The sequence below is a fragment of the Rhincodon typus genome, chromosome 36 (genome assembly GCF_021869965.1).
Source record: "Rhincodon typus isolate 14 chromosome 36, sRhiTyp1.1, whole genome shotgun sequence".
Classification (NCBI taxonomy): Eukaryota; Metazoa; Chordata; class Chondrichthyes; order Orectolobiformes; family Rhincodontidae; genus Rhincodon; species Rhincodon typus.
Window position 1 is genome coordinate 8,389,121 of NC_063367.1, and position 16,448 is coordinate 8,405,568.

General features: G+C 46.2%; 1 protein-coding gene across 1 annotated transcript in view; it reads left to right on the top strand.

The window, feature by feature from the left end:
* The window catches only part of LOC109910698 (talin-2-like), a 383,773-nt gene that overhangs the window by 333,824 nt on the left and 33,501 nt on the right, over nt 1-16,448 (top strand). The window contains exons 41-47 of the mRNA XM_048617033.1: nt 1,361-1,507; nt 4,498-4,599; nt 5,719-5,838; nt 8,380-8,526; nt 10,972-11,138; nt 13,431-13,614; nt 15,170-15,295. Of these exons, the coding sequence (XP_048472990.1) occupies nt 1,361-1,507; nt 4,498-4,599; nt 5,719-5,838; nt 8,380-8,526; nt 10,972-11,138; nt 13,431-13,614; nt 15,170-15,295 (993 nt within the window). The remainder of the gene's footprint in view (nt 1-1,360; nt 1,508-4,497; nt 4,600-5,718; nt 5,839-8,379; nt 8,527-10,971; nt 11,139-13,430; nt 13,615-15,169; nt 15,296-16,448) is intronic.

A 16,448-nucleotide genomic window follows, 5' to 3' on the forward strand; every position in this document is an offset into this window, starting at 1 on the left:
TTGTTATCTCTGACTCCAGCATCTGCAATTCTTACTATCTCTGCTATAGATTCAGTCCTACTTTTCGAAACTTTGAAGGTTCATTTAGCTCTGCTGGGACCAATGAAAAGGAAAGATATGGTTTTCTGGAATTTACTTTCATTTTCCTCAGTATTCCCATTTTCTTTAAAGACCTTGCTCAAGTGTAGACTCTTCAGCTCCTGGTCCTGGCTTTGGACACATATGGACTGCTTTCCCAGTCTGTTTCCACAGTTTCCTTCCTTACTGTTTTCTGCTACAGGGTCTATTAGGACCTTTCTTCCTGTAGCTTCAAACTAGACAAATCTTCCAGCTTCTTTTCCCATCAGCAATTCCAAATTGAGCTGGAACCAGGACCTGCATTCAACAAGATGAATGATAATGTTAATATTTTCCCTATTAGGTGTTATAAAATGCAGGCCAATCATTCACTTCCATTAGCTCTCCCAACTCAGAAAGTTGCAGCCTGAATAAGACTAAATCTGGGGCGCATCTGCCTCTACCTGTTTTCATACGGAACTGTTGGCTTCTGACAGCAAACACCCAGGCAATGTGTAACTTTCAATCTTACTTCGTATGTTTAACGCTATACAATAATTACTGCAATGTTTAACTTTGTTCTTCCTTTCTACCTTGTTCTTAAGATTCTGTACCTAGGTGCTTGTTAAGATGGCACCTTGTGTGATGACATTATACACTGTTATACTCCCCACTGATCACCGTCTTACTGGCAAGGTGGCATGCTTTAGGATGGTTCAAATAGAAACACAAATAAATTGCATTATCTTCAACATAACCTTTTGACTCTGTCATCCACATGAGTAATATTTTTCTTGCTGATGGGGTTTCAAGACAATTTCTCCAAACTTCTTTGGTCTATTTCAAGCTGAGAGATAGCCCATGGTTTTTCACTAGCAACACTGAACTGGGAAGATAAGAAGCATTTAACTGTAATTAACTCTGAGCTCATTTGCATGACATTTACTTCAGGGCTTTGAATATTTGAATCCTACAAGTTATATCCGAAACGTATGAATTACCAACTAGATATTTTCAACTCTGGGGCGATCTCCCCGCAATGAATGCAAACGAATGTTCCTAATTCTTTGTGCATTCCTAAAAGATTGAAGCTCAGTTGTGATGAACCAGACTACAGGGACAGGCAGAGATCACTGACTGTCCTTCCCCTTTAACATTGCAGATGTGAAACGCACATCTCAAGACCTCAAGTGAGCCTTATCCTCGTGCAGTAGGTTTTTCCAAGTTGGAGTTAAGCCTGCGATGTGTTACGTTTCATGTTGTAGCCAGGAAGTAATGCTATTGTGTATCATTGACTTGCCAGGCTGTGCACACACACGATGCGATTACAGAGGCAGCTCAGCTCATGAAAGAAGCAGTGGACGATATCATGGTGACCCTGAATGAAGCTGCCAGTGATATAGGAATGGTCGGAGGTATGGTCGATGCCATCGCTGATGCAATGAACAGAGTAAGTGTGCGGGTTTCAGCCCAAATTGTTCCTCTTATTGACAACTTCCAGTTACCAACCATTAACAACAACAAGTTGTGTTTATGCGTTATAAACTGTCTCACAGTGCTTCTCACAAACTTTATTTTACTGGAGAGAGTGCAGAGGAGATTTATCCCAGGATGGAGAATATCATTTACAAAGAGAGACTGGACAGACTGGGTTTGTTTCCTGTAGAGTAGAGGAGATTGAGAGGGGACATGATTGAGATGTATAAAATTATGAGGGTCATGGATAGTGTAGATAGGAAGGACCCTTTCCCCTTGTGTAGGGATCAGTGACCAGGGGCTTACATTGGGAGGCACGGTGGCTCAGTGGTTAGCATTGCTGCCTTGCAGCGCCAGGGATCCAGGTTCAATCCCATCCTTGGGCAACTGTCTGTGTGGAGTTTGCACACACTCCCTGTGTCTGCATGGTTTCCTCCCGCAGTCCAAAGATATGCAGGTTAGATGGATTGGCTGTGCTAAATTACCCTTTAGTGAGCAGGATTGGGTGGATTAGCCATGTGGATTGGAGGGTGGGATGCTGTTTGGTGGGGGTCAGTGCGGACTTGCTGGGCTGAATGGCCTGCTTCTACACTGTGTAGGTATTGTATGCTTTAAGGTACGGGGAAGGAGATGTGAGGAAACAACTTTCATCCCTGTGCTGGTGCAAATCTGGAACTCAGTGCCTTTAGGGGTGGTAAAGGCAGAAACTTTTAGAACAGTAAAGAAGTATTTAGATGTGCACTTGCAATGCCAAAGAAAAGAGGCTATAGGCTAAGTGCTGGAAAATGGAATTGGAATAGTTTGGTGCTTGTTATTGGCCAGGGCAGATTCGATGGGCCAAAGGGCCTTTTTCTGTGCTGTAGACCGCTATGACTGTATTATCAGACACAATATGACACCAAACCACACATGAGTGTGGTCAAAAAGATAAAAAGCACTTTAAAGGTGGAGAGTGTGTACAGGACAGAAACCATTTAGGGAGGAAATTCCAGAGCTTGGCACCTTAACAGCTGAACACCAGGTTGCGAAGAATGGAGTACAACTTTGGATTCCTTAAGTGGTTGGTGGAGTGGTGAGAGTTGTACTGGCTGGAGAGTGATTACACAGATAGGGAGGGGGGAAGCTGTGGAGGTGTTTGACAGTAGGGATGAGAATCTTAAACCTGAGTTATTGCTCGTCCAGGAGCCACTAAGTGGGCACAGGAGTGATAGGGGAATGGGACGTGGTGTGCGTTAGGAACTTGCAGTGGTTTCAGAGAGAGAGAGGCAGGGAGGACAGTGTTATTAATCAAACTCCGGGTTAAGTGGTGGGGAGGGGTTGATAGGGACACAGGGCAGAGACAGAACAGTTTTGCTGTTGGGAGTATGTGGCCCTGGTGATATCTCAGTAAGTGAGACGTCTCAGGAAATACGGAAGGTAAGAGCAGAAAAGAGAGAGTGAAGAGAGATTAGTGCTTTCAGTTCAGTAAAGGGGCAAATCTATGAATTCAGGGTGGGGTCACCCACATCGAAGCTGAGAGAGATCGATCAGTATTGTATCAATAATGAGGATCGAGAGACTGTGGAGAGGCAGAGACATTAAATATTCAAATACCTAAAATCACATCCAACAATATATTGTTTTGGCGGTACACACTCAGTGGGCCAATGTATTGTATTCTACAATCTCTTCTATACTGATTCTAATGGACTGAGTTCAGCTATCTGTTCATGAAATGAAGGGTTTAAAACTCAGCTCAGGGTTGAAGGTGCCTCTTAAACAGTGACTGGTCCTTTAATGAAATGATTCATTGTAACTCAGCAAGATGTGGGTTCTGATCAGAGTTGTATTGTTAGTGGAGTGTGTTGGTATCAGGGACTGCAGCTCTGTCCAGCCCACCAGTAATAGTCCTGTCATTGTACAGAGCTCTGATGAGCTGCCAAGTCAGCACATTGTCATATTGCTGCATTGACTCCAGCAAAGCCTGTCGACCAGCTACAAGGCACAAGTCAGGAGTGTGATGGAATACTCCCCACTTGCCTGGATGGGTGCAGCTCCAACAATACTTGACACTATACAGGACAAAGCTGCTCACTTGTTTGGCACTACATTGACAAGCATCCATTCCCTCCACCACTGACACTCAGTAGCAGCAGTGTGTACCATCTACAAGATGCACTGCAGAAATTCACCAAAGATCCTCAGACAGCACCTTCCAAACTCATGACCACTTCCATCCAGAAGGACAAGGGCAGCAGATACATGGGAACACCACCACTTGCAAGCCCCACTCCATCCTGATTTGGAAATATATCACCGTTCCTTCAGTGTCACTAGGTCAAAATCCTGGAATTCCCTCCATAAGGGCATTCTGGGTCAACCCACAGCAAATGGACTGCAGTGGTTCACGAAGGCAGCTCACTAGCACCTTCTCAAATGCAATTAGGAACGGGCAATAAATGCTGGCCCAGCCATCAATGCCCATGTCCTGCAAGTAAATTTTAAAAAAAAGATTCCCGACCAGTGGTTCAAACCAAGTTGATTCAGTGACCTCGGTCACTGGGTCTGTTGATGTTTGTGACCTCGGGCACGTGTTGCAGTGTTTATCCTCCTCACCATTGCTTTTACCATGTTGTAACAGTGGCGAGAGATAACGTACGTAGCCATCACATTCCTAATGTAACTCTCTGCCTTTGAGTGAGCTGTATGGCACCAGTTAAGACCCAATAAATTTCCCTTTGTATCACTAATGGGTGTTGGCAGTTGGATTCAGACAGGAACCCAATGTGCCATTCGTCATGTTCAATTCCAGCTTCTATTGCGTTCAGTCCTAATGACTGCATCAAACATCATGTGGCAATAAATGTAGTTTAACTTCTGTGAGGAAGCCTGGCCTGAGCTTCTCTTAACACCTGAAGCACCACAATCAAAGATTCCTTGCTAACTGTGTCTTCTCTTCACTAGTGTTGGTTTCCTCTCTTCCAGCTGGATGAAGGCACACCTCCGGAACCTGAGGGAAACTTTGTGGACTATCAAACCACGATGGTGAAATATTCCAAGGCGATTGCAGTCACAGCTCAGGAGATGGTGAGTGAGAATCGGGTGTGAGCGTTGAGGTCACTCAACATGAATGCTTTCGCTACAAAAATAACTACTGGCACCAAGCCTCACACAGGACATGAAATGTAAATGGGTACACCAGACTCTCTCGACACGTGTGCATGGGCGCAGCAAACACTGCAAGCACACACTTGCACAAGGACATGCTATGCTGTATACACTAATGTTCACAGGCACACCCCACACATGCATGCACAGATATACACCAGACACCACATGCATGCATGGACAGGACACATACACATGCATGCATGCGCGCACACACATTTATATACATACATACACATGTATATACACAAATGTATACACACATGCATGCACAAACATACATGCATGTGCATATAGACACAAACACAGGCACACACACAGACACACGTTCACGCGTGCACACACACGCGCGCGCATGCACCCACACTCACATCCACAAAGATGCACACAGTCAGACACACTCTCACACACACACATATACACACATGCATGCACACAGAATTTACACGCACTCATTTATACGTACATTTACACACACACGCGCACGCACATTTACACACACACACACACACAAGTGCACACTGTGCCCAGGCGCTCACTACACCTTATACACCCACGTGTACATGCATACACCATGCTATATTTACACTTACACAAGTATAGACCACATCTCATGCATGCATGAGACTTTGCTGCAATGCCTTTAACTGACCCTGTTGGCAATGCAAGCCTGAGTTAAAAATCAAATTCCTCACTAAGAGTTAATCGGAATCCAGACCATTAACACATATGTGTTTGTTTTAATTCATTCATGGGATGTGGGCATTGCTGACTAAGCTAGCATTTATTGCCCATCCCTAATTGTCCAGAGGTCAGTTAAGAGTCGATCACGTTGCTGTAGGTTAAATATTTCTCAGTAATGTCACTCCTTCAAAATCTCAACACCTCTGTGATGTGAGGAAAATTTACCCAAAATCCAGCTGGTTTCCAGGCCCCTTTTGTGGATCTGTCTGCGTTCTGAGTGAGCTGCTTTCCTTCTAAATGTTCCGGTGCCTCTCGGTTTACTTATTAACTCCACCCATTCTGCTATCTCCACAGATGTCCAAATCTGTCACCAGCCCTGAGGAGTTGGGTGGCTTGGCCTCCCAGGTGACCACCGACTATGGCCACCTTGCGCATCAAGGACGCCTTGCTACGGCCACAGCTGACACTGAGGAGGTAGGACATTCTGTTACCAGTGGAATTAACTCACCCTGTGGGCATTGCTGGCAAGGCAAAGGTGTATTGTCCATCTCCAGTTGGCCTTTAAGAGGATAATATTCCCCACTCCCTTGACCCAGTGCTGTCTTTGGAGAGAGATGAAGTCCCAACCATGTAAATTCACCTGTTTCAATTTCCAACAGCTTCCAGCAATACGGGACGTTTAAAAGCTCTTTTCATGTGTTTCTTTGATAAGGCATTTGTTGCCTATCCCTTGAGAGAGGTGTCAGTGGGCCGCCATCTTGAATGTAGCTGAGCGAGTTGTTGGGCCATTTCGGGGTCAGTTTAGAGACAACTTTAAATCGGAAAGATTTTATGACAATTGTGATTTTGTTATCATAAAACTATTGAAGCAATCTTTCTATTCCAGATTAATTTAATTACTTCTCCCAGCTGCAGTGGTCGGGGGCGGGGGCACCCTACAATTCCAAATCCTTAGTCCAATGCCTCTGGACTGCTAGTTGAGTCCAATGATTAATATGCTGCCACATCGGTCTGTGTTTCAGCTCACCCTCCCCAGAAAATCAGAACGGAGGTATGCCTCTACATTTCTCAAGAAATCCTGATTCGGAATCTCCTCTTGGGAATGCAGTGCTCCCTCCTGTTTAAAAAACTAGAAGGATCTGAGGGACAATCTGTGTGAGGTTATCATCCCCTTGGAAAATCTGACCCATAGAAAATTTTTAAATATGGATGTTTTAATCGTATTCTTTGAAGGCTTGTTTTTAGTCCTCAATTATTGGAAACGGGAGGCAAAGTGGAAGGTTTACTCTCTGTCCAGGACATTGTTGGATTTGTAGTGGTGATCCAGCAGTTTCTGTCACTGACACTTGGTGGGTTGCTCACTGCTGGATTCCCACTGTCTCTGTGAGCATTTTGATTTAGTTCCAATCTCCTGCCTTATCTCCATAACCTTGTACATGGTTTCCATTTAAAATAACCCTCTTGTGTGCCTCAATCAAATCTGGCTCCTCCACGTTTCCAGAGCATTCCAGACCCTCACGACCCTGAGTGAAAAAGATTTTTTTTTTCTCTCAGTTACATTTGCAAAACAGTGTTTGCTATGGTTCTCAATTCTTTTATGAGTGAGAACAGTTTCTCCCTATCCACTCTATCCAGACCTCCCATTGTTTTGCAAAGTTCTATCAACTCTCCCCTCAGCCTTGTCATCTCTAAAGGAATTGGTCTCAACTTCTGTTCATGGTCAACTGGTGGAGACCCATGTTGGGCTGGAAAGACTAAAATCAAAGGTTTGTGAGAAAGCAACAGTTGAGCAAAGAGCTACCTTGAGAGAGGAGATGATTCAGGTACAGTCAAGGTACATTCCCTGAAAAGGGAAAGGTCAGACAAACAAATCCACAGCTCCCTCGTGACAAATGACATCGCAGTTAAGTCGAAGAGCAAGTATACTTATGACAGGTGCCAGGTGGCGGATACAACTGAGATCTAAACTGAATACAAGGGAAATCAGAAAAAGAAAGAAATAAGAGAAGCCAAGAGGGATTATGAGAAAAAGTTGGCAGCTGACATAATGGTGAATCCTCTTCTGGATTCCCAGATATTATTATATGCAGGAGCCAAGCCATACTCAGTCATATATTTATTTACAGAGTAAAGCATTAGAAGCATATACCTCCTAACTCAAATTACATCCTGTATCACTCGTTGTCTCTCTTAAAGAGAAATATGTTAATAAACCTGTTTGGATGTCTTCATGGCAGAGAGGTCTCAAACCTGGACCTTGTGGCCCAGAGATAGGTGCACTGCTTCGCAAGAATTCCTATGTGTGCCTCAAGTTATTTTAGTCTTTTAGCCTATTCAGACATGCTACGTCACACCCTCTGGGATAGGTGGGACCTGAACCCAGATCCTCTAACTCAGTGGTAGGGAAACTACCACCCCACCACTGGATATTTTCTAATCCATCCTGTTCAGAGATGTTGTCACACACCTCTAGAGCAGATGGGACATGAACTTGAGTCTCTTGATTCAGAGGTAGGGACACTACCACTGCACACTAGATCGCTCCTTGTGTTCTTAAAGTGAAACCTCAATGAATGCCCTGCACCTGCAAATATTCAAACACTGTTTGCAAGAGTCCGATGCAGGGGTCCTCTTTTGGAACAGTGGTAGTGTCTCCACCCCTGGACAGGGAGACCTGGGAACAAGTCACACCTACTGCAAATAATATCTCTGAACAGGCTGATTAGAAAAAGTGTCAGATGCACTGACCTTGAAGACATTTGGATAAGTACATGAATAGGAAAGGTTTGGAGGGATATGGGCCAGGAATGGACAGGTGGGACTAGTTTAGCTTGGGATTATGTTCGGCACGAACTGGTTGGACTGAAGGGCCTGTTTCCGTGCTGTATGACTCTACATCTCTGACCTCATTGCTTCAGATCCCAGGTTAATAGTTGCTGTCCTCAGCCTTCTCTACCTAGAGTCAGAACAATGTTGGGGAGGGCTCAGTCATGATCTGCACTGTTTTCTCCACAGATTGGATTCCAGATTAAGACCCGTGTGCAGGACCTTGGTCACGGCTGTATATTCCTGGTACAAAAAGCTGGTGCTGTGCAGATCAGTCCCACCGACAGCTTTACAAAGAGAGAGCTCATCGAATGTGCCCGTGCAGTGACTGAGAAGGTGAGGGAGCAGCAGTCTCCCATTTCCAGTTTAGCCCTCATGCGTGACAATGCTGGGAGCTGCTGCTTTTCACCTCCTGTGTTTTTAAAAACAAAAACTGCCCAATATAACGTGTTTAGCCAAAGAAACAAAACTTTCACCCAGGCTGACAAGAAAGAAGATTACTTCTCCAATGGCCAGAGAAAGAAAGCTAAACGTATTGAACACGTTTTGAGATGGGCTGCAATGCATCATTTTGCCCGGTTTTACGCCAATTGCAAAGACATTTTTGTTGGACACCCTGATCCGCCCTGAAAGAGGCTTGCTGTTCCTCTTACTGTCGTTAGCTATCGATGCCATAAACCCTGAGCCCATTGCAACTGCAGAATAGACAGTAATGGCCAGTTAGCCAGCAACTTTGGTGAAGGAAGAGGTGATTTAGGCTCACAGTCCTGTTCCACTGAGATTACCCCTTAGTTCCTGACCTTACTTTATAGACCTACCCCTGCCCCATACCTTTGGTTCACAAAATCCACAAATGTAAAATCAACAATGGATCTTCCAAACAATGATATCTGTGAAAGAGAGTTCCAAACTTCTACCCTTCTTGTGGAGGCATCTTATATCATTTTATTGCTGAAATGTTAAACTCTAACTTTTTAGACTATTTCCTCCAACCCCACCCCGTTTAGACTCCCCAGTCAGCAGAAATAGCCCCTCCTCATCAACCCTATCTGTTAGACCACAGGAGCAGGTGTAGGCCATTCAGCCCATCAGATCACAGAGAGGCAGTGGCCTAGTGGTATTGTCACTGGACTGTTAACCCAGAGACCCAGATAATGTTCTGGGGATCCAGGTTTGAATCCTGCCATGGCAGATGGTGGAATTTGAATTCAATAAATGTCTGGAATTAAGAATCTAATGAAGAGCAGGAATTCATTGGCAATTGTCAGGAAAAACCCATCTGGTTCACTAATGTCCTTTAGGGAAGGAAACTGCCATCCTTACCTGGTCTGGCCTACATGTGACTCCAGAACCACAGCAATGTGGTTGACTCTGAACTGCCGTCTGGGCAATTAGGGATGGGCTGTAAATGCTGCCTGGCCAGCAACACCCTCAGCCCATGAATGAATAAAGGAAAAAGTCTGCTCCACCATTTGATGAGGGCACAACTGATCCAATAATCCTAAATTCTGCCTTTTCCTGACAATCCCTTGATTCCCTTATTGATTAAAATTCCCTCTCACTCAGCCTTGAATATACTTGGTGATCCAGCCTCTACGCTAAAGAATCCACAGATAAAATATGTCACATTCCCAGGAGTACTTAGAGACTTTCTGTAGAAACATCTCCTGAAATGGGTTGCTAGCCCAATAGCTTGTGCAGCCCCACTCCACACTAAGCCCACCTGATGTGGAATCTCTCCTGCACAAACTCACTGCCAGTGGTGTATTAGAATACTTTACAGGTTGACACGTATGGCTGCTGTTGTGTGTAGGTACCACAAACCACCTTTAATTCAACTCCCTGTTGCCACTAACTCCTTAAATTCTTCCAATCATTTGTCCTTCTGGCATAACACAGCTATTTATCAAGCAGCTGTTCACAGAATCCCTACAGTGTGGAAGCAGGCCATTTGGCCCATCGAATCCACATCGACCCTCCGAAGAGCATCCTACCAGATGCACCCCCTACCCGATCACCTGAATTTCCCATGGCTAACGCACCTAGCCTGCACATCCCTGGACACTCTAGGCAGTTTAGCATGGCCAATCCACCTAACCTGCACATCTTTGGACTATGGGAGGAAACCGGAGTACCCGAAGGAAACCCACGCAGACACAGGGAGAACGTGCAAACTCCACATGGGCAGTTGCCCGAGGGTGGAATCGAACCTGGGTGCCTGGCGCTGTGAGGCAGCAGTGCTAACCATTGAGCCACCATGTTAAGACAGGTTATTTATGTTGCTTCAAAACCAATAGTCCCAGGCATGGTTAATCGCCATGTTGCTTTCAATTCCTTTGCAACAGTTTGTCCTTGTCCCTTTCATCTTGGGAAACAGTTTATTCCAAACAAAATCATTGCTGAATCTTCAAATCCATGAAGAGTTGTGGAGTTCCAACGTTCGCATTGTTGCATTGCGTTTTGAACCCACCTTCCCATCCGTCAAGGACTTGAACTCAGCACTTCTAGTTCAGAGGTGGTAGCACTACCCACCCATACCACAAGACTCTCCCCCTTTTAAAATCAGCTCGATGTGACACCAAAGCTCAGCTCATTTAATCACAGGAGTTCTGAGGTCAATAGAGCCCAAGAGCAATAACTGTAATCGATTTTACTGACATACCTGACTGACTAATTAGTAACGAGAGATATTTTGTAGCTTCTCGGCCCAATCTGATTGGTGGAGGGGTGGAAGTTACTGTGTGGGTGCAATATTCTGAATGGACCTTCTTTCCTGCTCAGGTCTCCCTGGTTCTGTCTGCCCTGCAAGCGGGCAACAGGGGCACACAGGCCTGTATCACTGCAGCCAGCACCGTGTCTGGTATCATCGGAGACCTGGACACCACCATTATGTTCGCCACAGCCGGTACTCTCAACGCGGAGAATGATGAGTCGTTTGCAGACCACAGGTTAGCTTGTTCTGCCACTCTGCGCTGCCAATTGATTCAAGCGTGTGCTTCATAAGTAAAGGCTGCTTTACAGAGGCAGAGGTCAGACAGAGCAGGAGCTGGGAGAATGCTTGAAACGCCTGGTCAACGATGTGCGCTTGGCAAAGTTTTAGGAGAAAGGGAAAGAGTTTGCAATGCAATCACCTGTATAGAGACGCGACGGGAGAGTCTGGGGTCAAGACAGCTGGGGATGCTGACACAGAAAATGCAAAACAGGTTGGAACGAAAGTTGGAGAGTTCCTCGCTGCTACCCTATAGGAGTTGGGGATGTCATGTTGAGGTTCTACAGGATGTTGCTGAGGCCTGTTCTGGAGAGCTGTGTCTAGTTCCGGTCTCCCTGTTACAGGAAGGACATTATGAACCTGGACAAAGTTTAGAAGAGATCTGCCAGGATGTTGCTTTGAATGGAGGGTTTGACTCATAAGGAGAGGCTGAAAAGGCTGGGCCTTTTTTTTCTGGAGTGTAGGATATTGAGAGGTGACCTTCTAGAGGTTTATAAAATCATGAGGGGTACAGATAAGGTGAATGGCAGGTGTCTTTTCCCTGAGGCTGGGGGATTTCAAGACAATGGGCATATTTTTAAGGTGAGAGGAGAAAGAGTGAAAAAAGACATGTGGGGCAATTTTTTTTACACAGAGAGTGGTTTGTGTGAAATGAACTTCCAGAGGAAGTGGTGGATGTGGGTACAGTAACAATGTTTAAAAGACATTTGGATAAACTCATGAATAAGAAAGGTTTGGAGGGATATGGGGCAGGAGCAGGTAGATGGGACTGGTTTGAGACTATGGTCAGCATGGACTTATTGAACCAAAGGGGCTGTTTCCATGCTGTATGACTCTATGGCTAAGAACCAGGAGGTCTGCTTTGACTCACCATTGTGCAGGCCACTTGGCTCTTGAGCTGTCCCAAGTAAACACAGTTTCTCAGATTTGGAGATTTTTTTTCGCATGTTCACTATAAATTTTAACCTCACCCAGCCCAGTGGGAACACAGTGGGTCCGAGACCGACTTAAGACACTGCCTTACTAAGGTCAGGATTAAGTGGGTAAATAAGACACGAATTTAACTCAAATCTTCCGACCCAGTGAGTTAAGTTGAAATCAGGCCTTAGACATTTTGATTTGAGCTGAGGCATCGTGTCACTTCTTTGTAAGGAATAATACCAGTCCAGGAGTGTGGTACTTAACATAAACTGGCCTTGAATACCAGTGAGAGTGCCAACACCATGACAGAGTACAGACTGAACCTGCCACTGAGTAGGAAAGGACTGTACAGAAGGATACAGCCAAGTGTAGGAACACAGTGGCATTTGATGTAGTAATAATTGGTGAGGGTTGGGTAGGGGGTTAGTGGTGTTGGAAATCACACTCTAATCTTGCTAATGTCCCCTCCAGCTTTGCATCTCCCAGCTTCTCTATGTTTGGTGGTGCATTGCCTCCCTGGTGCCAGGATAAGGGCATCTCACAGAGGGGACACACGTGAGTCTGCAGGACAGCGAGGAGGAACCAGAGACAAAATCCATCTTGAAACCAGGTAGAGGGAAATAGAAACGGTTTCCCATTGCTGAAGGATCAATCCTCAAATGGACCAGACTCAACTTTGTTTTGGTTCATTGTTGAAAGAACGAGAAGGTGACACAAGGTGGAGATGTTCATGGAAAGAGTGGTTCAGCATTCCAGTGCTCTCCCTGCCCAATATTGAGGTGGTGACATCCAGAGGAAATTGGATGAAATACTTGGAGAGAAAAGTCATGTGGAAGAAAGTTGGAGGGTGGTGGCATACAGTGGTAGTTTAGGGACCTAGAAACACAAAGGGCCTGTGATTTCTCCCTCTCTCACTCTCATTGTCTCACCTCTTGCTCTGTCTCTTTCCCTTTTCCCCCCCCCCTGTCTCTCCCCCTCTCTCCCCCCTCTCTCCCTCTCTCTGTCTCTCTCATACCCCTCCTCTCTCTTACTCCTCTCTCTCATCCTCCTCTCTCTTACTCTCTCTCCCCCATTACGCCCCCACCTCCTCTCTCCCTGCCCCCTCTCTCCCGCTGCCCTTCTGCCTCTCCCTCCCTCTTTCCCTCTCGCTCTCCCTCTCACTCTTACTCTCTCACTCTTGTTCTCTTCTTCTCTCACTTCCTCTCTGTCTGGCCCTCCTGAATTTAATGACCTTGCTTGACAGTGTGCCACGGTGTCTGGTTTCTGCTTGAACCCTCATCACCGTGGCGGAGCGGTCTGGTTTTTACTGAACAGTGTCTGCTGTCCACAGAGAGAACATCCTGAAAACAGCCAAGGCCCTGGTTGAAGACACCAAGTTCCTGGTGTCCGGGGCTGCCTCAAGCCAGGAGAAGTTGGCACAGGCTGCTCAGTGCTCAGTCAACACCATTACCCAGCTGGCAGAGGTGGTGAAGCAGGGAGCAACCAGCCTCGGCTCCAGTGACCCAGAAACACAGGTACCTCGCTGACTTCCCAATCGGTGTGATACTGGTGAGACCGGGCGAGGGTGGGGGTGGGTGGCTGATGGTGGGGTAAGCTGGGAACGCCTGTGATTTATACCCATGTGAGCACAGGGAACGTGGTAAATATCCAACAGATACAACAAGGTGAATGTTTACAGTCACATTCTGCATCTGTTGTTGATGGCTGGGAAATAGATGCTGGCCCCTTTCATTCACAAGGTCTGTGGGTTGAAGAACAAAAGAACTGGGAGCAGGAGTAGGCCATTCAGCCCCTCAAACCTGCCCCACAATTTCATACAGTCTCATTCTTGGCTTCAACTCCACTTTCCTGATTGCTAATTCAAACTCTGTCTACCTCATCCTTAAATTTATTCAGTGTCCCAGCACTTTTTTGTTTAAAATAAATTAACAGGATTAGGGTGTCACTGGCTAGGCCAGTATGGTCCATCCCTAATTGCCCAGAGAGGAGTTAAGACAACCACATTGCTGTGGGTCTGGAGTCACATGTCAGCCAGACTAGGTAAGGATGGCAGTTTCCTTTCCTCAAAGTATGGATTGGGTTTTCCTGACGACTGATAATGGATTCATGGCCATCATTAGCCTCTTAATTCCAGATTATTTTTTATTGAATTTGGGTCCCCAGACCATTACCTGGGTCTCTGGATAAACAGCCCAGTGATAATATCACTAGGCCACCCACTCCCAACTTTATTGCATTCTGAGGGCAGTGAATTTCATAGATTCAAGACCCTTTGAGGGAAGTGCTTCAGTGAACCCCTACAGTGTGGGAGTAGGCCATTCAGCCCATCGTGTTCACACTGACCCTCCGAAGAGCATCCTACCTAATTCCCATCAAGTCAGCATTTTCCATGGCTAATCCACTTAGCCTGCATATCTCTGCATACTATGGGGCAATTAAGCATAGCCAGTCCATCTAACCTGCACATCTTTGGACTGTGGGAGGAAACCAAAATAAACACGGGAAGAATGTGCAGACTCCACACAGACAGTGGCCCAAGGCTGGAATCGATCCCAGGTCCCTGGTGCTCTGAGGTAGCAGTGCTATCCACTGAGTCACCATGCTGCCTTATCTCTGTTTTAAATCTGTCACCCCTTATCCTAAAACAATGACCTCGTGTTCTGAATTGCCCTGCAATGGGGAAGCAGAGTAGAGTTGGCCATGACACAGTTGTTAGAATCTATCCCAGCTCTCCCCCGCCAAGGTCGAAGTTCAGGGGTTCAACTTCTACTCCAGAGATGCTGATAGTTCAATGTGGTTTTATCAGGGTTACAGGGATATGGTGCGTATGGGTGGGATGCTATTCACAGGGTCGATGTGGACGTGATGGGCCAAAAGACCTCTTTCTACATGGCAGGGATTCTGTGATAAATTCAGGCAGACCAGGTATAGAACCGGGATCTTTCTGATCATCGATCATCGGGCCTCAGGCCAGCAGCGGGTGATGTGAGTTTTCAGTGATCCGCTGTTAATCATTGCTCGGTTGACAGAGAAAATGTTGTACTGAGGGACAGTCCTGTTGGTCTTTAGGTGGTGCTCATCAATGCCGTGAAGGATGTGGCAAAGGCTTTGACTGACCTTATCAGCGCCACAAAATGTGCGGCTGGCAAACCTGCTGACGATCCATCGATGTACCAGCTGAAGAGCGCGGCTAAGGTACAGGGCAAGGGCATCGGGTAGAAACGGGGAGGGGGAGTCAGTTGGAGGAGGGTCAGGTGGGAGTTAGTGGAGGAAGAGCCAGGACTTTGAGGTGGGACAGGACTTGAAGGGGTGGGAGTTGGGAGGAGTGAGAGTTGGTTTGGGTGGGAGTTGGTGGAATGGGATGAGGGTTTGGTACGGTGGGGTGAGTGTTTGGGACTGTAGGGTGGGTGGTGAGTATTAGTGGAGTGGAGTTAGTGGTGGGACTGTGGAGTTAGGGGGGTGAGTGTTGGTGAGTGGGGCTGGGGTTGGGACTGTGGAGTTAGAGGGGTGAGTGTTGGTGAGTGGGGCTGGGGTTGGGACTGTAGGGTTGGATAGTGAGTGTGGGTGGGGTTGGGACTGTGGAGTTAGGGGAGTGAGTATTGGTGGAGTCAGGTGAGGGGTTAGACTGTGGGGTTGGTGGTAGGACTGGGGATGGGGGTCCGATTGTGGAATGAAGAGTGGGATTGTGGTGTGGGTGTGGGACTGGGGGTCCGATTGTGGGATGAAGAGTGGGACTGTGGGAGGGGTGTTGAGTGGGGAAGATTGTCTCCTCTTGTGAGTGTTGTTGGCGATGTGACCACCAATTCCACATAAATTACCAGCCTTTGAGATAACCCTTACAATGGTGTAATTTGCCCTGCATTGATTTTATCATTAAATGGTTTTCTAAAAAAAATTAAAGGGGCTAAATTATGAGGATGTGTTGCATGGGCCTGTGCTCTTTGCACAAAGAGGATCACTGGATGAGCTAATTAAAAGGTTTGAGATGTCTTTTAAAGAAAGTGATTGAGAGAAATGATTTCCTCGTGTTGGACATTAAACTTCAAACTGGGCATTCAGGGGTAATGTGACGAATTGTCCCCTGACACAAGGGGAATAGAAATCCGGAGGTTTCTCCCAGAAACCTTCGAGGTTTGAGGTGTTGGCCAAGCGAGAGCTGTGGGGAACATCAACTGAAAGGAGTAAAATTGCGATTGTTGGATGTTTGCTGGGTACAAAGTTTACAGAGTCAAAATGGTGGGTGCAGTTAATATCTTGATGAGCCCTGGGTGAATCATGAACTAAATGCAAAGCAGGCTGGAGAGACTGAATGGCCTCCTTGTGTTTCTATGACAATACAATGACCTAG